The 24,629-nt window shown below is 26.3% G+C and overlaps 1 protein-coding gene across 6 annotated transcripts in view; it reads right to left on the bottom strand.

Annotated features, from left to right (window-relative positions):
* Nucleotides 1–5,403: 5,403 nt before the first annotated feature.
* Nucleotides 5,404–24,629, bottom strand: part of LOC107440385 (protein GDAP2 homolog) — a 32,391-nt gene continuing 13,165 nt past the window's right edge. For 3 of the 6 annotated variants that reach the window (XM_087154963.1, XM_087154962.1, XM_087154964.1), the window contains exons 6-12: nt 22,502–22,741; nt 17,720–17,879; nt 14,431–14,584; nt 12,500–12,694; nt 10,364–10,507; nt 10,197–10,272; nt 5,404–5,987 (exon numbers count right to left, since the gene is read on the bottom strand). In XM_087154963.1, coding sequence (XP_087011089.1) covers nt 10,225–10,272; nt 10,364–10,507; nt 12,500–12,694; nt 14,431–14,584; nt 17,720–17,879; nt 22,502–22,741 — 941 coding nt within the window. In that variant the 3' untranslated portion in view covers nt 5,404–5,987; nt 10,197–10,224. Of the gene's footprint in view, nt 5,988–10,074; nt 10,273–10,363; nt 10,508–12,499; nt 12,695–14,430; nt 14,585–17,719; nt 17,880–22,501; nt 22,742–24,629 lie in introns of those variants that run through there. The other 3 variants (XM_071187939.2, XM_016053291.5, XM_071187940.2) reach the window with 1 other exon arrangement.

Consider the following 24,629-nt stretch of genomic DNA (forward strand, 5'->3'; position numbering starts at 1 on the left):
ATTTGCCCGAATTTGCAAAAATATCATGCACATAGTAAAAATATCAATTTAGATAACTAATTTTTTCTATAAATAAATTCAGTAATAATTATAACACGCAATTAACTCAATGATTTTATATAGAATTCAATTACATTACTTGGATATCCATTGTTTTCAATCAAATTTTGGAAGAGATTGTCTATTTTCTTTTTTGATAAATAAACATTACAACAAATTCCTTGAATTCTATTTATTTGATTAATAATAATATTTTAATATATGTTTTCAGAAACATTAGAATTTTATATAGTTAGTTTATTTATATTAACTTTAAATTAATTTACTTATATTAACTTTAAAATCATTCATCGTTTAAGTCAACAATATAGATATGTTCTTTTTTTAATATTTAAATCCGAAAAATTAAAATTAATATTATTGTCATGACTACAAAGCAAGATTAATTCTTCGGGGTTAATATTACTTAATAGAATTGTATTATTTTGAAAATAAAAAATAATTAAATCATCAATAAATCTAAAAAAAGAATTATGTTAAAAGTTTAAAGTGCATAAAAGTTCAAAAATAAGTTAGCTAGAAGTGACGAAAAATTAGATCCTTGTGGTATTCCATTTTTTTAAAAAAAATGCTTTCCACTGTAAAGATACTTATTAAAAATACACGTACTAATTAAAATGTCCCAATAATTAAAATCGCAATTAAGGATATTTTTATAATCATAGTAATAACTCGAAAGATCATCTTTAAGTTTAGACAGGGGAATGCTATAAAAGAAATTTGGATATCAAATATCGCAATGGAATTCAATTTTATTTTGTTTAATAAATCAAAAATAGGTTGATTATTAGTGATAATCCATGAAATCATTAGATAATTATAATTAAATTTATTTACGCAAATATACCTTTTTAAATATTATCTTTAAAATGAAAAGTATTTTTTTATTTTGTTTAAATAGATGGAATAACACAAGGAACTTTTTTCCTCACTTTTAGATAACTTATTTTTAAAGCTCTATGAAAAAATTAGACTTAATATTAAATTTGTCTTTAGATTTATTGATGATTTAATTGTCTTTAATTTTCAAAATTATACAATTTTGTAAATAATATTTATCCCGAGGAATTAACCATGCTTTATAATCATGACGATATTATTACATATTTATAATATTTTGGAATTAAGCATTATAAATGAAGAAAAGATTTAAATTGTTGACTTACGCAATAAAAAGAATGATTTTAAATTTAATATAAATAAACTAACTACATGGAATTCTAATGTTTACTATTTTTAATCAAATAAATAGAATTTGTAGTAATGTTTATTTTTCGAAAAAACAAATAGACAAATTCTTCAAATATTTGATTGAAAGCAATGAATATCCAACTAATATAATCAAATTCTATGTGAAATCATTGATTTAATTGTGTGTTATAAATTATTAATGAATTTACTTACAAAAAAAATCCAATTCGTGCAAATCTATGGCTAAAAATCTACTAAAATTTAATAAAGGATTTGTTTCAATAAATGTTAATAATTTCCCTAAAAATAATAAAAATTAAAATATTATAATTGAAATTCAATCTTTTATTAATTATAAACTTTGAATTAATGAGTATAACAATTACCTGGCGTAAACCCAGTTTCGGGTCAATCCAAGGTAACAGACAAATCAAATGCGGTTCGGTATTTCATTAAGAACGCACCATTAAATATATCTCACTATCCTCCATTTATCAATTGATTTTATATTTCGTAATCTATCACACTCGTTACGAAAACATTTTTATATCATTTTTACAAAATGGACGTTTGATTTCCAGCTTTATGTATTACATTTTGTGTTTTATTCTGTATTTTTTATTTTGTTTGTTTTATTTTGCATTTTTATGTTTTTTGCTTGATATGTTTTATTTTCACTTCGATTTTTTTAATGCTCCTCACACTATTGTATTGATATATTTTGATTTGGCTATATTAATACAATATTAGAAAGCACTCTTAATTTGTGGATATAATCATGTGAGCTGACGACAAGATTATGTCTTTTCGTTGTTTTGATTTTTTTACTTTTAATGATTTTTCTTCTTTTCTTTTAAAATATTTTTTTCTTTGCTTACTTTGTGCTTTTATCTTATTTTATGGGTTCTATGTAGGTGCAGCTTATAGCACATTATATTTTTAAAAAAATTCTCAATTTTCTTCGTTAATCTCTCTTCTTTAACGTCTCTTTATTGTGTTATATATATATATATATATATATATATATATATATATATATATATATATATATATATATATATATATATATATATATATATATATATATATATATATATATATATATATATATTAAACAGAGTAAAAAAATTTGCATAGTTATTGCTTCCTTCAACTACATGCGATTTATAATAAAATGATAATTTTAAAAAAAAATTGTGAAAAATCATCAGCCTTAATTTAAAATCATACTATGAAATATAGCAATGCTTAACTCCAAAAGAAAGCAAAATGAAATATTTCCTCTTTCATCATATGTCTTTTTTTTACCATTATGATTGATACTATATATTTCAAAAACCTTAATTTAATCAGTCTTAATAACACAAACATTATATTTCATAGTTTTTCTAAAGAGTTTAAAACTTCAAGAGAGTGAGTATTTCTGATATTATAGAAATTTGTATACATTATACATATCTCTGTGCAGTATCTAAAGACATCAGTTTTGAAATAATTTAGATGTCTAATTATAAGTCTAGAAAGTTTAAATTTTCTTCAATAGAATTAAAGGAAATTACCATCACCTATTAATTTCATATTTACATCATAAATTTAAAACTTTTGAAGTTAGTATATATTTTCTTGAAAATCACATACATACAAATGTACATGCCAGTTTAAAAGTTACAAGCCGGCTACGTGTAATCCATCACTATAACCAAATACATTCTTTAAACCTTTTATTTATTTTCCTCGCTCATCCAAAAATAAAATTCAAATAGAATCTCTTCTCGTTTATGTTTGGTATCATACGTATTAAGCGCACATATTTATTTTTATATTTAAACAAATGAAAGAAAGTGCTTCTATTATTGTTCTATATTATGTATAAACACATAAAAACACATTACAAACAAATAAAAATTAAACAAATAAATGAATACGTATTATTTATAATTGTCCTATAAAAAATGGTGCCAAATTTTAACATATTTTATTTAAAATCCAATTTTATTCTATTCAATGTATCTCTTGTTCAAGATTTTCAGTAGTTTTTTCAAGCCTAACAATAGCATCTTATTTCTTACTTATTCAATGTTTCTTGTAATGTAAGCAGATCCCACTTATAAATCATTATTTCTGCAAATAATGCAAATTAATGATGATCTTAAGAATGTATGTGTATATCATATTATGTATTAAAACTCTTAAAGGCTTATAAAATACAAAAAATGTTTGGAATACTTATATGAGATAAATGTTACAACAATTTTAATGATTTATGACTGCCTAATTTTTAATCTGAAGTCAAAGAAAATATTTTACAAGATATTGCAAGATTTATAAACCTATTAAAAGTTAAGCTAAGTATACTAATATGATAGTAGCAATTCCAGTTGTGAAGTTCTTAAATACATTTTTTGTTTGAGTGAAAATATAATTAACTTTATTATCAACAGAGTGATTTTGAGATAATTAAGTTCTTCATTTAAAAAAAAATAGTTTCTTAAGAAATAAAAATGTGCCGGTTAAAGAAAGAATTAGGGGGAAAAACTGTTTGTTACTATTTTCTTGTTTTTTGCTATTTTGTTCAGAAAATACCATTCAACTTTTTTTTTTTTGTTCAAAAATTAAGAAATTTTGAGGAAATGAACATTCAGATAATTGGGATAATAGTTGCGGCATTCTTCACTGTATACCTAAAAATGATCATAAAAAAGACAGCCAAATTCGAAGGGATCAGAAGGGAAATAAATTTGAATGATTTTGTAAAGTTATTTACAACGTGATAAATTTAGTTTGATGTTACATAACTGTTTCACTCATTTAACACGACATATTAAATAGTAATTTTGTTAAGTTACAAACACTGCCTTATTGTAGCTCAGAAGCAATTCAAAATACTTTCAAAGACTTCAGTATCAAATTTTTATTATTTATTTTCATCAGACCATTGATTGGCACACTTTTTAATATATTTGAAGAGCTTAGTGGAAGAACCGGCTAAGTAACATTTTTAAAAAAATGAGATTCCTCGGGGAAAGTTCTTATTTTAGCAAGATACTCAGTGGAAGAACCTGTTAAGTGACAATGTTTGAGTATTCAATGGATGGAAGAACCGGTTAAATGACTTGGCGACAAAGAGTCAATCAACAACCCTAAACAATCTCCCGCTTGGCATCGAACGTTAAGGAACACGGAGAAATTAATTGATTAAAGTAAAAATAAAAACTTGAAACAGCAACTTCCATACAATAAGGAAAAATTTGTTTTTTTTTCTTTTTCGAATCAATATTTAAAAAAATAATAATAATAATAATAATAATGACCATTAAAAAGCTTCTACATACAGTTTTTTTTTTTTTCTTATGGCTCGCATTAGTTTTTGTTTCAGACACACTGCCATAGTAAAAATATTATATCTTTTTTCCAGGCAAAGTGGCGTTGAAAATAAATATTATTTCAGTTTATCATTATTGTTACTAGCTGAATACTCGTTTTTCTTTTCGAAATAAAATTAAATAATCAATAAATCTGTAATGATCAACGTTACAAAATCATAAACAAAATTAAAAAGAGATAAGTGGACACAATCATTCGGTATAATTCTATTGCTCCAGACCACTCCTAAGAGTCAACAATTGCCATGATTAACAATTTTCTCTGGTTACTTATCCCTTTCGGTAAGCTGTAAAATACATATTTCCCCACTCACAATAGGTATCGTGATACGCATATTAGTAACAAGTCCGAGAAAACAAGCAAAAACTACGCACAAAAATCATTAAAATCTTCCTTTATAAAAAGAGTCAAATAAATAGATCCCCAAAAATTTGCGAGTTATGTCTTCATAATCATACTAAAAATATAATAATTGAACGAAAAAACAAAAAGGGGCAATGTATAAACTTTTGCGCTCATTTACTCAGATTCACTTAAATGTAACTTAGCCGGTTCTTCCACTAAGCTCTTCATTTATAGCAACAATTACAAATAATGTAAAGAATGTTTACACATCTGATAAATTGTAGCTATATACAAACTTGTGATACATTTTTCACAGCACTAATACATTGTGCTACTTAACTATTGCTTTTGGATTTATTTTATAAGCCTTAATAAAAGGAATATATAGAAAACATTTGATAACTGAATAATTGCAAACCGATATGAAGTTTGATCAATTTTTAATATATTAAATGTATATCTGTATACATTTAAATGAAACCTTGTGTATAGTACATACAAAATAGCAAATTGTTATAGAACTATCCTTGTTGTATTACATGTTCTTACCTTGATGTTTGTAAAAATAAAATAAATTTTTTGACGACACATAATGACTGTATTTTAAGTATTTCGAAAAAAAAATATTCTATATAAAATCAATGTTTATAAGGCATTATTTCATATATTGAAATTAAATTTTAAAAGGCTTGTCATCATCCATCCATTTTTTGAAAGTCATAAAGCATATTTCATTTATAGTTTTCTTTAAGATATTATATTACAATAAGCACTAGACGAGAGCCGCGGTGGCTCAAGGGATAGAGCGGCTCTCCTCCCAACGAGGAACCCAGGTTCGAATCCCAGCGATGGCTGGTCGATAATAATGAGTTCCTTTCCATGTAACATAAATGCGGGTTAGTTCCATCAAAAAATCTTCCCTTAAGGTGAGCTTCTCCCAACGCTTGATCCAGGAGTTTTCTTGTCTTCGGAGTTGAACATTGATAGTCGAAAAGTCAGAATTGGGTCTGTTCAAAGTCGGTATAAAATAGAATATAAAATAAGTAAGTAAATTATTATTACAATTATTTAAATTACATCAACAAAAAAAAAAATTTACTTAATTTTTGAAAAAAATACGACCCAGGTTTAGAATTTGTTGGGAAAGCATGTGCTTTTTAATATGCGTAATAGCTGCTATTGGTTCGATCCTCGGGCCGGGCAAGGCTGACTCAGCCTTTCATCCCTTCAGTGGGTCGATAAATGAATACCAAGCATGCTTGGGAACTAAACACTGGGGGTTCCGCGTCGTTCGGCTGACCACCTGACATAAACATCTGCTCCTGCACCCCAGAGCCCAAGGTCAAGAAAACTGAGATGCGCACAGTAAGCCTTGTTCCTCCATGGCCTGTTGAGCCACTGAGCTTAGTTTAGTTCATGATGACCTGGCGCGAAAGATTTGAAGACCCCTGTATATCAGAGGAACTGATTGTTTTAAATTCTTAAAACTAAGTAGGTGAGACTCATTGGAGGCACAGTAGGCCTTGGCCCGCAAAGGCTGTCGCGCCGCTGAGTTTAGTTTAGCTGCTATTGCAAATTATTTTGCTTATATGTCAGGAAAAAAAAAAGATATTGAAGAGCAAAATATTATGGAAAAAATTATGACCAACACAATTTCTTTCCATGAAACTACTAGTTCTTACATTTGAATATGTATTTGGAACTAATTTATTTTATGAAAAAAAATTACGAATTCTCTTCTTAATTTAGCAACTTTAGTATAGATGATAAAATTGTTAAATAATAAACAAAAGTTGTCCAATTTCTTTTTTATTTCAGTCTCTTTTAATCACTAAACGTGAACGGCGCGAAGTCATTTTATGTATAAACAAGATTGTTAAAATTAAACGGATGGTTCAATAGGACTCGTCATTCCAGAACAGATCGCATACTTCATATGCAAGATGAACATAAAAAGTAAAACAATCAAAGTCCATCGAAGTACCAGATTAATAATTTAAAAAAAAGTAAAGGAGCGCAGTTATTACTCGAAATTTATTTTTAGCAAATATTAGATGTTGAAATAAATCCTGTCCTCTTTCGTAAATACTAAAGCATGGTAAATTTAACAGATTTTTAACAACTTTAATCGTTCAAAATGCCACTCATCCCACACTCAAGTATCGTTTTTCCTTTGCTCTTTGTCAACAAATGCAGATGTTCAATTTTTCATTGACTTCCGAAGAATAACACTCCTCAAGCAGCAACTTATATTAGGTAACCATCAAAAAGATAACATCAGAAAAATCCAACGTTATCTTGCATATTTTACGAATATTAGACAACTAATATTTATCTAGCGTTCGCAGTGATATTATTTTGCATTGGTTTTGATGCTATATAATATTAAATTTTATATTTTCTGTTATCTTAGGTAGTTCTTAATTTCTAAATATACAGGGGGAAGATTTGGATAGTAGTACAATAATTCGGAGATACGATTTTACTTAATTTTCTGTATTGTTGTGAAGCAGTAAAACATGGAAAAATAGTTTCAGAATGTCATTTTAGGCATTACTGAATTACATTACCGAATTCTGCTACCATCCATTTTCCTCCCTCTTATTCCAAAGTATATTTTGTGTCCAGTTAATATTTTTGAATAAATATTTGAAGTTTAATTAAGAAATAATACTTGAGTAGCTAAACTTTAATTGTGATTTTTTTTTGTTTAAACAAGGAATTTTTTAATAAATGTTACATCATTAATCATTTTTAAATGTTTATTTTCTATTTTAAATGTATTCTTAGTTTTTTCTTCAGAAATGAGCCAATTTCATTATCTCTAGCCATCTCTCATTTTACTTTAGCCATTTGTAATTTCACATTCATCATACATTATATATTCTGAAATTATATAATAAAAACCACACTATAATTATTAAGTTATATTTATATTTGAATAGAGTGGAAATTTTAACTTTAATTTTTTTTTTCTTTAAATCTAAAAATAAAATTGCCTGAATTTTAAAAATTGTAATTTTTTGTAATAATTGAGACAATAAAGAAAAAATTTTAAAATTTTTCAAATTACTTACTTCCATAAATTTTCTCCAACTTCTTTTTTCATTGAAATTAAATGGATAAATACTTACATAACTTTATTTTTATAGTATCTGAAACATTACTTAACAAAAAAATCTGAAGCAAAACTTAAATGCATTGTAGAAATTTTACCAGGGAGTGAAACAAGGATAGCATCTAATATTATAAAAATTGTTAATAAAATTTTATAATTTAAAAATAATTTTACATGGGCACGTCAGAATTTAAACAATTCGATAATTATTTAAAGGTGCCTTGTACTAAATCAACAATCTTAGCCAAAAAGATTTACATAACATTTAAATTTCAAAATCAAAAAAAAAGTAGTAAATATTGTGTTTTATCTAAATTAAATTTGTACAAACATATAATTGCAAACGAGAATGAGATGAAAAAATATAGCACATTTTACATCATCTTTTAAAAGCTATCTTAAGTATTAATGATCAAAATTTGACTACCATCAATTACTCTTTTGAGAATGCTGCTATCACAAAAATTATTATTGTCTGAAACAATTCCATTGCTTGTATTTCTCTGATTAGAGATTATGCTTAATGAACATTGTAAATAGGTTAAAAAAAAAAACAAGGTGATATTTGTAAACATTTTGTACAGAGAATTTTGAAGAAAGAAAATAGAAAAAAAAAATTGAGCAGTTGTATTGATGGATGGTATTGATGGATTGGATTTGCCATAAAGAAAACTTGTGCATTTAAAAAATTTGTTTTTGCAAAGAATATTCAAGACCTCACTGGTGAAAATTTAAACAAGATTCTTTATTACATTGATATAAAGTTTTCGATTTTACAATAGTGTAAACATTATTCAGCTAAATTTTAAACACAGTTTAAAGTGAACTCCCGGATATAGTGTAAGAAATGTTCGCCCCTGTGCCTTGCTTCACACGTATGCTATTTTTTGTGAATATAGTGAATGAAAAAAGAGGGGAAGTTGGATATTATGAACTTTTTTCTGTCGTTGCTGATTTATTTTCATTTTTTTGTAATAATTTTGAAATTTCTACTTCAAAATAAATACATATACCGATTTTTTAAACCATCCATAAAATGTAACATAGAAACAAGCATTTTTTCTTGTTTCCTTCATTATTTAAATGGTTCAGCATTCAAAGAAGCCGCAATCCTCCAGTATCTGGACAAATGCTTCAAGTCAAAGCTGATGAATTTGCTAAGCCGTTTTATGAGACTACTTTTATGTGCTCCAATGGCTGGTTAGACAGATTTATAAAGCGGAATAACAAATTCAGGAAAAATTATCAGAGAGTCGGGAAGTGTTTCCATATCTGATGTTGAGGATTGCTCATCAACTAAAGATTACATATAAAATGAGCATATGCCAGCAACATAATTAACCCTTCAGCACCTAATTCTTTTTCAAAGTAACAAAACATAGATTTTCTTAAATCTTCTTTAAATTTTCATAGGATTTTTCTTTTTAAATTAACATGCGATGGCACTGCTTTTCTGTTAACTACCTTTCTTCCTCATGGTTTATCATTTATTTTACAACAAATAAACTTTGTATGATAATGAGGTCGTCATTTACGAATTTGGTTAATGACTTAAGGTAAATTTTCATTTTTTAATTTCTTCTTCGTTTTATTATTTTCCTCTTAATTTTTTTTAAATGTTACAAAGAAAATAGTTCCCTTAAAACAAACTAATTCTAACTTTGGAGATTTTGGAGTGTGTTAGAAGTTTTATTGCCGATAAAAAATAAGGTTTATGGACTTTACTATAACCACCATGGTTTTTTTTAACACCTTATATTGAATTACAGAATAAAAAGTTACGGGCCAAAAAGCTTTGGGGAAGAAAGTCACATTTCTAGTGATTTGTAATATTTGTTGAATTAGAAGTGTTGCCAGACTGGCTACACTGCACAGTAAAAGGTTAATTACTGGCCATCTGATAAAATTTCTTCAGAGTAATTGAATTAGTTTGTTAATGAAAAAGTATAAAATGTCAAATATTATGCTGAAAACCATAAGTTAGTAATAAATATATTTCAACAATTTATTTACATACTAATTCTATAAAAATAGTTTGGTAACAATTTCAATTTAAGAAAAATAATGGTTATACAAATATATATATATTTAATCTCACAGAATTAAAAATAACTGGCACATTGTTTTCAGGCTGTTGGGGATTGAGAAGGTTGACAATACCTAACCCCATTCACCTGCAAAAAAACAAATAGGAAAATTACAGTAAACAATACTGGTTTTATTTATTTCATTTGTAAGATAAAAAAGAAATTCTACAAAACTTACTTTGTAGTCATAATCAAGTATGAAAGATGGAATGTCTAGTTGATCAGGTGGAATAAGATAATAAAGATATTCAATTCCCCCTAATAATTGAACTTTGTCTTTAATTGATGAAGCCGTAAATGTTGTAAACCACCAGCACATCAACTGAAAAAAAAATAAACAGAAACATTAAATTGCTTGTATTATTACACAGATATAAAGCTTTAATATAAACATATGGCTGTCAACTTGAAAAGCAAAAAATCAAGTAGATTCAACAATTAATATAAATTTCGCGCTAACTATTAGGTACTAAAATGTACAAAAACTAAGAAAATATTTGATTAAAACAAGATAGCAGGAAAAAGTAGGATTGGCAACTGTATGTATACAATCAAACCTCACCATACAGACATTCTTCCAAGCAGACACAATTTTCAAAATACCTGGCAGTCTTCTATTAATAAACTCTTAAATACCCTTGTCCTAGGGAAAACAATCTCTTAACTGGCAGTAATTTTCATCTAAAAAGCTATTAGATCATAAAAGCCAAAGACTCCACATTTTTAGAAAAAAAAATTTTGTTGAAACATAAATTTGATGTAAGTGTGACTGTTTTCGTAACATCTATCACACTTAAAGAAAATTATCCATACTATGAATTGAATACAGAGTAATTCCTTTGCTGACTTATTTATGGATTATTTGATATGAAATACCATGTCTCTGAAAACTGATAAAATTAGACAAGTAGATTTCCATCCTCTTGTATAAATGTTAAGTGCAGAATGTTAGTTAGGTAAATAAGTACATGAACTGTACTTATTTACATAAAATACAGGGGTTTTTTTTCAATTTTAATCACTATGATTTCAATTAAATCAAAATAGATATTAATTCCTTGTTTGTAACAATAGATTTCCTGAACCATCATACTAATTTATTTAAAACAATTTATAGCATTAGATAATTCAATTACCTTGTTATTCTTTTAAGCAGAAGTGGACAATTTTATTGGTTTCAAGGTTGTCAGCTATTTGTATTTAAGATTAAAATATAATTAAAAAAATAAATTTTTTTTGGTTTTGTTTAAAGCTCAAATTTTCTCAATGGAAACTTATATGCTTTTTTTCATACCAACATAAGCTGGTGATCTAAGTCGCAAACATTATTAAATAACTATTAGGAGATAATTTTAGGTTATGTTATAAGAAAGATGCACTACAGGTGGATGGGAGATTGTGATATGCAGGCACTATAACCTTGGTCGTCCAAACATATAAAGTAGATAATCAACTTCTTAGAAATATAAAATTAAACACTTTGGATATTCTATGTGGTGCTTAATTTTATACCAGATAGAGGTTAATTATCAACTATTGTTAATTATCTAGGTATTAGACATAGGTAGTATTGGTTGTTAATTATCTAGATATTTGACAAGGGTGCACACCGTAACCTCATTTTTAACCAAGGTGTTTTACTCATACACCTATCAGAAGTTTTTAATTATTGATTTTAGGTATATTTTATCTTATATCTTAAGTTATTTATTTACCAATCGAAAGTGCTTCATAGAAATTGTTAAATATCTAAGGTATGTGAATAGGTTGTAATAGCCTCATTTCTACCTGACATAACCTCCTTTCAACCTCAGTTGCTTGATTTTTACCCCTATCGGAAGTTGAGAATTATTTTCCTTAGGTATTTTATTTCACACCTTAAAGTATTATTTGCCAACCCTAAAGTTTTTTATTTTATACTTCATTGAGGTTAATTATATTAATGACGTTATTACCTATGGTGTTTGACAGGTTGTAATGTGAGCACACAAAAACCTTATTTCGACCTGAGGTGTTTTACTTTTACACCTATTAAGTTATTATTTATCAACTTTAGGTTGAAAAATTATATCTTAAGGTGTTAAATTACTAACTTAATGTATAATATATGTATAAAATAAAACACCTCATTAAACACATAATGTATAAAATAAAACACCTCAGGTAGATATGAAGTTAAACTATGCCTAATTTCAACCTCAGCAAATATACCTTATTTTAACCTCTAAAACACCTTATAAAAATACCTCTTTTCTACCTAAAAAATACCTAATTTTTTTGTAAGGGATAAATACAAAATATTTCATATACTTACTCTACTCCAAAATGTTGGGTGAATTATGTAAAATCTTCTCAAATTCTTTTTATACTTGTATTCAAGAACACTATATACATCTTTAAGGAATGTCAATGAAGGATTGTTTTCATTAGATGTAAGTGTGTGAAAATAAACAACAACATAGTCTTTCTGCACTAAGGAGTCCAAAGTTAGAACTAAATACATGACAGCCTATCAAAAGACATAAAAAAATAGTATTTTACTTTTTGACATAGGCATATAAACTATTAAACATAAAGTTAAAATAAATAATATTTAAAAACAAAATAAAAAATTTCCAGTGTAACACCCCACCCTAACATAAACTACCAATGATTCTGCAAGACTTTGGAAAGCATAGATCTTTGGGACCTAGGGTTTCTAAATTTCTGGGACATTTTCACCTAGAGTGGGTCCCAATTTAAAATAATATTAATCCCCCTTTTTACGATTTGCTTGAAAAGTAAATATTTCATGATTAGACAAAATAAAAATGCAAAATTAGTAATTTATTTAGCAATTTAACAAAAAATTAAAACCAAAATTTTCATATCAGTTATCTAAACTAAATGCTAAATAATCTCCCAATAAGCTAAGATGTTTTAATTAAGAGCATATTTTCATCTATAATCAACAAATACAGTCTTCTATCAAAAATTGATACAAAATAAGATAAATTATGCTTTCATTTTCAAAAAATAAGAAAATATTGAAAATATTGCTAGTAATTTTGCCATTTAAATTATGAAAGAAGAAATTCTCATGCAAGGGATAAAAAATGAAAGTTTTAGCAGTTTTTACTATGCAAATTTAATCTGGTTTTGTTTTAAAAATGAAAAATGCTCTGCTAACTTATCAAGCTTAATACAACAACATCAATATATATTTCTATAAGTAAAAGCAACGAATAATATTTATAATGAAAAATTAAAAGTGTGCATCACATAACTAAAAAGAAAAAGGAGAAACTTGTTACTGTCAATGAAAATTGCCATTGTCAATTAGAAATCTTATACATAATATTTGCTAGCTTAAAAAAATTAATCTTTTAATAAATAAGACAGGAATCGAAAAACAGATCATGCACCAACAGATTTGCAAAGTCATCTTGAACGCAAACTCTGACTAAGTTGAAATCCATCTAAATTAAAATTTCAACACAAACAAAATGTTAGACAATTTGACAATGAAGGGATTTTAGCTTGGTTGTCATATAACTTCAAATTATCACAGCTGGTTAGCACTTTTAAGAAAGACCTGAATCTAAAACTTTCATTTCACAACAAAATTTGCAGAGTATGGGACAAAATTCAATATGGAAGTAATCTTGATAATGTTGAAATCTATCTAAATCCAGCTGACAACAAAATATCTGACAATGTCAGGATTTCAGCCAAGTCTAGACTCCAGTTTGTTGGTTTTCTTATATCAAAATTATCAAGATGAGTAACTCTTGGAAGAAAGACATGAATCGGTAAAACTTACATTCCAAGATTTGCTGAGTCGGGTCTTCGACGAAATTCTGACAAAGTGGAAACCAGTCAAAATCAAATCAAAATCTCAACACAGACAAAATATTCTACATTGTCAGAATTTTAGCTAAATCGACACTTTGGCAAATTGTTCAACTTGCTTCAAATTATCACGGCTTCGATGGAAGAAAGACTTAAATCGGAAAACTTGCATTTTACAACGAAATTTGCAAAGTGCGGTCTGAAATGAAATCCCATCGCCTACAAAATATCTGATAATGACTAAATTTTGGGTAAATCAGGTTGTCTTGTTTTATCCGCCATCAACAAAAATTAGATCTATTTTGGAGATTATAACAGAAAATAGAATGACAAAACAAACAGATTAAATAACAGAAAATAGGTTACTCAAAAAAAGTTTCCAAAATAATTTTAAAAATTTTACTGCATACTTACTTTATTCAAATCAACTTGATTAACTTTAAATCTGTTACCAATAAATACAACGACTGGTCTACCAAATCTGTCTTCTCCACTGTGATATAAACAACCTAAATTTGCTATTGACCGAAGATCTTCATTTCTAGCTTTACGCAGTAATCTCTCATATCTAGATAGAAGAAGAATGTACAATATATATTTCTGTTTAAAAAAAAATTTTAACTACAGAACTCCGTTTCTGAAATAAGTATTAACTGAGCATAAAAAAAGCATTTTAACTTAATAAACACTTACAGATAAAATCGAAATTTGATCATAATCAATCTAAATTAGTGAACCAATCTAGAGTAATTTACACAGTGAATTACAGGAACTTATTTTTTTAAACTTTTATTGGAAATTGTAAAATCTGAATAAAAAAAGTAATAAGTAATGATTTGGAATAATCATAAGTAATGATTAATCTTAACTTAAAACGAACATTTGCAAAACCTTTTGTGTTTCCCTAGAATTTTTGATCTTATGTAATTAATGGTTTTTCTATAAAGGAACTATTTCTAGAAAGACATCAGAAAAACATTAATAAGAAACTTAGACCTTAGCATTCGCTGGTGACAGTGGTTTTGTCAGTATATCAAGAGCTTGCAGATACATTTAAGTTATTAGAAGCAGAGGATAAAAAAAAAATTAGACCTAACAAGAAATGGAAATAAAACTAAATCAATGGAAATTATTCATAAAATACTTAACCTATATACCTATCAGGAGTAAACAACAACACTTTTAAAAATGCAGTACAATTCAAAGACCTGGAAATTATATTCACTAACACTTATTAGACAGTTGATGACTAATAGATTTGATATATATCAAGCTTAAATTTCGATTTATCTGATTAAAAACTTTTTATTTTTATATTATTATTTCCATTAATTTTTAATTAAAAATAGGTTGTAAAATTAATTAACTTATCTGGAAAAACTAGATGTACCATAAAATACTAATTATACTCCTCCCCAAATTTCGATGAAAAACTTCTCTTTGTGGGGGTTGAACACATACATAGTACAATTGGTGAAATTATAAAATCAGCATATTTGATTTGATGTATGTTGAAAATATTAATAACGGTAATGAGAAATATAAATAATGTATAGCACAAATAGATTAATTAAATTTCAAAAATATAATTAAAAAATAAGGTTTTCTAACTTTGTCTTACTTTCAACAACTTTTTTAATTATCACATATGTTTTGCTACCTTTTTTTTTATGGAAAATGATCGCACAATCGGAAGGAAATTAACAATAAACAAATTTAATTAATTAAAAAAAATATAAATATGATGAAATTGAACATAATTATTACAAATTTATATATACTTCAAAACCATAAAAAAAAATCTGAATCATTATCAAAAATGTCAAAACACTCATCACATTATCAAAATCTTATGGAAATTATATTCACTAGCACTAATTAGACAGTTGATGACTAATAGATTTGCTATATATCAACAAGTTTATATTTCTATTTATCTGATTAAAAACTTTTTATTTATTTTTATAGTATTAATTATACTTTATATTATTAATCATACTATAATTTATATTATATATTGCATTATACTTCGAAAGATTTGACAAAAGCAAAGCTCCCTCGCTTCTTTTCGCTATTTATTTGCCCTTCCTCTTTTTCTCACATCTGTCTCTTATGTCATTAACCATTTTTGCTTCTTTAAAGAATAGAACAAAACTAAGCACCCTCATCCTCTTGAATAATCCTCAAAAAACAAAGCACTTTTTCTTATTTCTACTATTCATTTAGCAGACCTCTTCCTACCTCCATCTCTCTTACTTTGTTTCTATTTTACCTTGACACAGTTGATTAAATAAAAAATGCCAGCTCGCAAAAGCATTAGTGAAAGGGGACTATTAGCTTGTTAAAATTTGTAAGGGGACATTTGTTGACAACTCCAGTTGTCATACTTGAGTTGACGATACTTATTTGGGGATATAGTAGATATATTAATTAGAAATAGGAACTAGACTTAAAATATATAAATTTCATCAAACCTACTCATCAAGTTGTGTTAAATTATATATGGTGAAACAATATCTTTTAACTTTTTGAAGAAACGTACTAACTTGAGTTTTCTTAAAGAAATATGAGACAAATAACATGTTTACCAGAAATTAATTTATCCAATATAATAATACATCTTAAAGAAATATCCTTACATTCCACATAGTAAAAATGAAAGGTCATGCAATTTTTCAGTAATTTTGCACTGTTAGGAGACTTCATTGGGCACAATATTACTGGTACTTATAATAAAGATGACAATAGAACAAAGTGATAAAAAAATTTAGTGTGGGTAGTCTCGATTACTCAAAATTGTATGCATGACATTCATAATTTACTGTAAGCATTAATAAGGAGATATCATCATTTGGGCATGCTTCAATTCAAGTAGTAAAACCCATTTAAACAGAACATGTAACTTCTATAAAATATCAACTCAACATTAATTACAACTTTTTTATAAGTTAGAAATTTTCATGCTCATATCCAGCAGGAAACCACTAGTCATAGAGCAAATAAAACTTATAAATGGTTTATCAACAATGGTATACATATAATGGATTGGCTCACAGATTCTTCAAATTTAAATTTATAGGAAATTATACAGGCGAAATAGCACAGGGACAGAAATGTAATAATGTAAATGATAATAAACATGAAATTGGTGATTTATGGACAGTTCCATTATTAGGTTTTGGAAAAACCTAATGCGAAATAGGAACTGAATGACAATAAAGAAAGTATAAAGTTTATTGGATACTGAAATTGATAAATTTTATGTACATTTTCTTATCTTTCTTTTAATCTTATATTTTAATTTTAAGTACATTTTTTTTTTATTTCTTTGTTCTACAAGATTCATTTCTAGGATTTTTGCACTATTCTTGATAATTAATAATAAGATAGACAAATAATCTAAAAGGTATATATAATAGACAAATAATCTAAAAGGTATTAGTTAGCTATAATATTAGTTATATAATATTAATATTATCATTGAAACTAAGCGCTTCTATATTTTTGAAGCAACTTATTACATAATATCCAATTTTTGAAACTAGTTATAAATTGATTGCCAGTGTGCTTACATGATGAATCATTAATTTAAATAAAATTAAAACGTAAAAATTCAATTTAAATCTTTTTAATGTTTAGGAAAAACTTTTGATAATATAATCATCCTGAAAATAAATGCCATAAAAATATAAATTACCCATACTTAGTTTTTCTTTGGACTTCAGATGTCCATGAATCAGCAGAATTCTTATTAGTTACTGAGCGATGCCTATCCAAATCACCATGCATTTTTGCAAAGGCTGTTTTGCCAATACACACAGAGGATTGCAACTCTGCTGCTAAATCAACACTTTCTTCAACTTCTAAAATTTATTGCCATTATCAGAATTTTATGCAGTATTCATTACAAAGAAACTTTATTATAAAATAAGCAAAGATAGTTTTGAAAATACAAACAGAAAGTAAAAAACTTAATCATATCAGATACAAAGTTAGGTACAGAATCAAAAAAAGAAAAATATCATATTAATGTAAAATTAAAGTATTTTATTAACTTTTTTTTAGTATTTCCTGCTTTTAGAAAAGGAAAAATTTCATTAAAACCAATCAATAGTAGCCATTTTTGTTAAGGAAGGCACATTTTAAAAAAAAATTTGTGAACACAAAAAAGAAAAAAAACAATAGTTTTTTTAATTCAGCATTTCATACAATAAAAGAAAAACGTACATAAAGTTAAAACCAAACTTTTTCAATTAAGTTTAGATTCATTTTTTGCTATTTTGCAACCCTTTCTTGACGAAAAATTTTCAAAAATATTCAACAACTCTAAATACTACAACAGAATTACTTTTCTACAACAAATAGCTATTAGATATTGAACAAATAACTTTTTTTTTAAATTTTAGATTAAATTTTGAAATAACAAATTTCATTTATATGAGAAATTGTAAAGGTAATAGAAAAATTTTAAGAAATTTCCGGAGAGATTAATTGTTCATAGAATCTTGGCACGAAAGTATTTTATAATAACCAAAATTTTTTCAATTTTAATTACTTTTCTTTTAAAAAATTATCTTAGAGAATTATCTGATATTTGGATGACAAAAATTAGTTTGTCAAACTTTGAGTAATAAAGAATTTATTTTAAGTTAAATCTATGCATTTGGCAGATTTTAAAACTGCCCCGAATTACCAAAAAATAGTCATAATAATTTTAAGTTTTGGTACTAAGATACCATATCATATCAGTCACATTGTTTATCTGCTAAATCCAATATTTTAAGGTGCTTATAAAAAAGAATAAAAATAAAACATGTTTAATGAGAAACACAATCACGTAGAAATTTGAAACTAGTATGATAAATATTTCTTCATTAATACTCACATCATGCAAACTAATCCGAATAATGCAAAGTTATTTACAATATTAGTAAATATACAGCTACATCATTGAATTAATTTTTCCTGTTGTTTTACTGGTACTTTTTTTTAATATCAAAGGAAAGAAATATAAATGAGTTTTTGAATTGAAAGATTATAATGATTTTTATGAATACAGTTACAATGTAATTATTATAATTTAGAAATTTTTACCTCAAACTAATCCTAAGTACTGTTTCCAGATAGATACTTAACATATTTCAGAAGTTTTAACTTGATAGCAACGCCCCTTTTTCTCACAATTTTCCTCAAAAACACATCCTTAACAATTTGAAAATGTAGCTAATTATTAAATTGCCCAATCTAAGCACAGCTTTTAATAAATTTTATCATCAGAATTTACTATTTCTTTAAAAGAAATTTATCTTAAAAGCAATTTGAAGTAAAAAAAAAAAATTTAAATAAAATTTCAAGTTATCAAACATTCATTTGAAAACATGTTGAAAGTCAGCGCAAATGTATTTTTTTAATATATGTTTTAATATGTTTTTTATTTATTTAAATTATTAGTTTTTCTATTAAAATTTTTACTAAATTATGTATTTTTGGCAATTATGACTTTTGAAATTAGACAACAAGGTGGTATTACCAAGTCTTTCAGAAAGGATAAATTTTCATGAAAATTGTTTTGAAAGGTTTGAGAAAATAATATTAGATGATGCTGTAATTAAGTTATTCTTGGTAATTATAATTTGCAATTGCAATTCATCTTCTAGGATTCATCCATAAATTATGTCATGCTTAGAAGGGGGAAGTGCTTATGAAATTGTGACAGTTTGTGACAAGTAGTTCTTTAATTTCAACCACAATTTTTTTTCGAAATCCAACTATTATTTTGTATAAACTTTAACCGTGGTTTGCATATAATTGAAAGCATCTTTCAGAACTAAAACTCAAAATTCTGTGAATTATAACAACTGTGTGAACTATGCTCCTTTTATGTCAGACAATAACGTTTAAATAATTATTCTATGAAAAAAATTAATTTACTTTCTCATTTCTTGCTTGTGTAGGAAATATTCAAAGTTTTTGTTGGAAGTGTGATATCCTGTTGAGGATATGACTTGTATGATTAACAAAATAATGACACACACAAATAGATAAAAAGCGAATTTTTTTAACGAGTATATTAATAAATGAGACAGTAGGTAATAATATTATTTTTCTTTGTTTCTTATTCTTCTTTTGCCAATTTAATTGTTTTTCCTTCTTGGCTGTTTTTTTGTTTAAATTTTTTTCCTCCTTGCTTTTGTCTCTTCCCTTCTCTTTTCTAGATCATCATCATAGTTGTCCAGACAGCGCAATGCCTTCCTCTGAAGATTTCTCCATAACATCTTCCGATTTATCTCCAATTCTTTTCATTAATTGCAAGAAAAACAGACTCCACAGAGTCAGCCCATCTCAAGCGCGGCCTTTGATGCTTTCTTGTTCCAGTGGGACTAAAAAGCATTATCTTTCTCATTGTATTGTCATAACTCATTTGAATCACACGGGCCATCCAATCCATTATATTTATTTTTATGTCTTTAATAATATCGGGTTGCTTATAAATCTTGTACAGTTCAAAGTTAAATCTCCTTCTCCAGTTATTGTTTTCATTTACACCACCAAGTATACTACCCGAAATCTTTCTCTCAAATATTGTGATACAATTTTCCTCCAGTTTTGTTATTGTCCAAGATTCAGAAACATGTGTCAAAACATCTTTTCCAGATAGTCTGCATATTTAAGGGGTTTCCTTAATCTTTTTACGAGAATTTCATGACCATTTCGAGCTACTCCTTCTGAAAAAGAAATTAATGTATAAAATGAATAAATATAACACTAAAAGTTTAAAATTACATATTTAACAAATTTTAAATATTTTTATAAAATGATTTAAAATTTTTAATCTTAAAAGAAGTTTATTTATAAATTTTATCTAGTTTCAAACTCAGTATATACATTTTATGCTAACTTTATAAGCACTTAAATAACAGTTTCAATAATTCTTTTTTTTCTTCTTATTCCTTCTTTCTATTTAAGTAAAAATAAACAAAAAATCTGCTTCAAATATTATATTTATTTAAAAAAAATAAAAATTAAAAATCCTATAAAATAACAATTATACTTGTATAATTAAAAAAAATTACTTAAGATAATTCTTACGCTTCAATTTATTTTCTTAATCATATATCATTTACAAAGATTTTCCTTAAGAAGCTACAACTTATCAATCTAAACTAAATTAATAAACAGTTGTATGCAATGCCACATTCTCAAATGAGGCTAATTTTGATTTATTAAGTGGGGTTCACACAACTACTTCAAAGAGTATAGTTACTGTAGTCATTTACATAATTTCCAGCATATTATTTTTACATCAATTTTCTGAATAGTTTGTTTAAATTTTATTTGAATTTAATTTAAAATGAATCTGCGGGTGAGACTTTAAATATATGTCACAGCCTCAATACAAACATGCATAATAACTTTAATTAAAAATAATAAATTTTCTTGTTTCTGTAATTCAAAGTAACTTCATAAACTGCTTTTGAATACAAAGCATCAAAACTTACACTTAAAGAAATTTTTTTGTGCAGATATAAATGTAACTTCTGGTGCATGTAATAATAATTAAGAGTAAAATTAAATATGCTTACCATTTGTAATGAAAATAAGTTAACACTTTTCTTCAGGCAAACACTCTCAATAATAGGCTATCAGATTGTATAGATGAGTTAAGATATTTGCAGAATTACTTGAGCTATACGAGACCATGAAACAAAGATTTTTGGTTGTCTTTCCAAACAGACATAATGTCACTTTATAAATTAAAATAAGCAAGTTAATGACAAAAAATTTCTTCCTTTTCATTGAAATATAAAATAATACATATTTTTAAAGTTAATATTCAAAATTTCAAATATATTGAAGGAACTTAAAGTTTGTATCAATATGTCCACTTTTTTATGGATTAAGCGTACTGCAATGGGCATGACATTTTTCCTCATGGAGATTACTTAAGGTGTGATGACAATACTTATAACTGTGAAAAGCTCCATAGTGAAACAAGTTGAACAAAAATTTATTCCCTAGTTAACAGGTTAGTATTCTGAAAACAACCCAGAATATATTCTGTAACTCTGAAAATTTAATTTTTTTCAAAATGTCACTTAAATGCCACAAGACTCTTATTTATAAACAACATTTTCATATAACTCCTATTATTTTGAACAGAAAAAAATAAACATTTCAAAACGACTTTAGCTTGCTGTTTGGAAATAAATTAGTTTTTGTATTTCCAAAAAATATTAACAATATCCAAAGTCATAATAAAGATACCTTTTTTTTGATGAAAAAATTTTTCTTTTTATTACTTTTTTTCAATTTACTTTTAATATTTTTAAGCTTTCTAAAAAAATTTACTGATTCTAAAAATTTCTAAAAACTTTATCAAAAACTCTTATTCATCAAATTATTCACTTCTCATGAGCTCTGTAGATTGCATGTGTTTTTACACAATTATTATTAATATCAACATAAGCATACAAAATATATTTACCATCATTTGGTTTGAAAGGTCTATCAACTATTCTCATTTGTCTTTCAGGGATATAAGCTTCCCCATTTTCTCCACCAACATCACTAGGGAGATAATATAAAGCATATTCTTCTTCCTCTTTAGATCGTGGGTAATATAAAGGCATTAATAGTTCATAAATACCAACATCAACATCTTCAACAGCGAAAACAATTAAATCAAAAGAGGAACCATATTTTTCAAGAAATCTTCTCACTGTTCCTGAGATAAAAAAAAAATCATATGAGTGCACCTGAAATAAACTCCTAATAGTCAAGTATACAATACCCCCAAATGTCTTAAATATATTTCAACCCTTTGCAGATCAGCAAATTTCGGTTGCAAATTTCAGTCAGGCAACATATTACCAACTGCAACCTCAGACAGTGTATTCTTATTTAGGAGGCATACTTTGTCTTTTTTATTGCTCAAATAGTGGTAGTTAAAAATCGGTGAACTTTTAGATACAAATAGTAATACATATCTAGTGGTTTGTAACATCTTTGGATTAAGTGTTGTCTGACTAGCAGCATTGCCTCAGAAAGTGCTAATGTGCTCAGAAAGTGCTACCAGCTCCACCATTTGAAAAATCAATTGGCATTGTTTTTCATCATGAATAAGTTGTAAATTAAAATCAGTTGCTAATATCATGGTATGTTCAGCACAGCCATTTACAACTCATAAAGGATGAAACACATCAAATACTTTAATTTTCAATGTTCACAGTTGAGCGATACTTAACTTCACAAAAATCATGAAATGATAAAATCATATCCTAGATTGTTAAATACTTATACATAACAATATAACATGACTAATTATGAAGCAGGTACAATGAATAATGGTTTAAAATTGTATGATCTTTTCAATAATACTTATTTCTGGCACTTATCAGAATTAATTTAAATCATTATATTCTCGTTAAATTCTATGTCATGCACAACATAACAGAACACTATTCAATAGTTGCTAACTTCATGCTGTCGTGTGACATTTTTAATCAACCCTTCAACTCACAACAACATCAAAACCACTCTTTTTTAAAAAAAAAAAATTCTAAATGCAAGTAGGTCAATCTGTGAAACCAAAGCTTCCATAATGAAATTCAATCCATAACTAATAGATGGCAGCAATACACTTAAATTATAACTTTCATTGAGAAAAATAAAACTTTTTCAATGCATTTTTTCAATAGTTTAAATTTATTTATTTTTACCAAATAAAATTCGAAAAATAATTTAAAGTTATCACTCAGATTTGTCATTTGAGTTCCTCTTGACATACACATTTATCCATTATAAAAATTCTTAAGAAAAGCTTTCAGTTTTTACATTTATTTTTGTTGGTTTCTGAGTGATGCCACCGTGCACCTAGAGTTGGAGATAACATTCTCTCCAACACATGTCTTTGCCCTTTTTTCCCCTTTACTAACTCAGCTAGTGAAGTGATTCACAATTTATTAGGCTTTATTTTATTCCTCAAACATATATTTTACAGTGATAGATAATTATGAGATGTGGGCCATGAGTTTTATAAATGAACAGTCTCTATAATGAAAATATAAGACTGGTAATTGCAAATTTCTTATCTGAAACAAATTTTAAGTTGCGTTCTTTGTGAATTAGTGATATTACACTTTAATGATATTAAGTATATTTTCTATTTCTTGCCTTTATTTATGACAAATATTATGAATCGCACCAAGATATTTCAGCGTTATTATTTTAATATTCCTGATTTTCAACTTCACAGCATTTCAAGTAATTTTTTTAAAATTTTTGTAGGTTTTGTAGCATTTTATTTTATATTTATCTTATTAATCTTCACATTAATTTTTATAAAAATATCAGAATATCCTTAATTTCTTAATTTATTGATCATATAAAATGCTGAAAAATTAAGGACACAATATTATTATACTATAGCAAAGAATGCTAGCTTTTGATATTTACTAGTTGTCAGTAGAAGTATAATAAATTTTATTTACTTATTTCCGCATTTATAATAAATTTTATTTACTTATTTCCGCATTTATAAAAATTTTTATTTCCTCAGATAAATTGTAATAATACATCATTGTATAATGTAAAAAATAATTATACATAATGTT

Source organism: Parasteatoda tepidariorum, chromosome 11 (assembly GCF_982258835.1).
Source record: "Parasteatoda tepidariorum strain Cologne lab strain chromosome 11, Ptep-v5.0, whole genome shotgun sequence".
Lineage (NCBI taxonomy): Eukaryota > Metazoa > Arthropoda > Arachnida > Araneae > Theridiidae > Parasteatoda > Parasteatoda tepidariorum.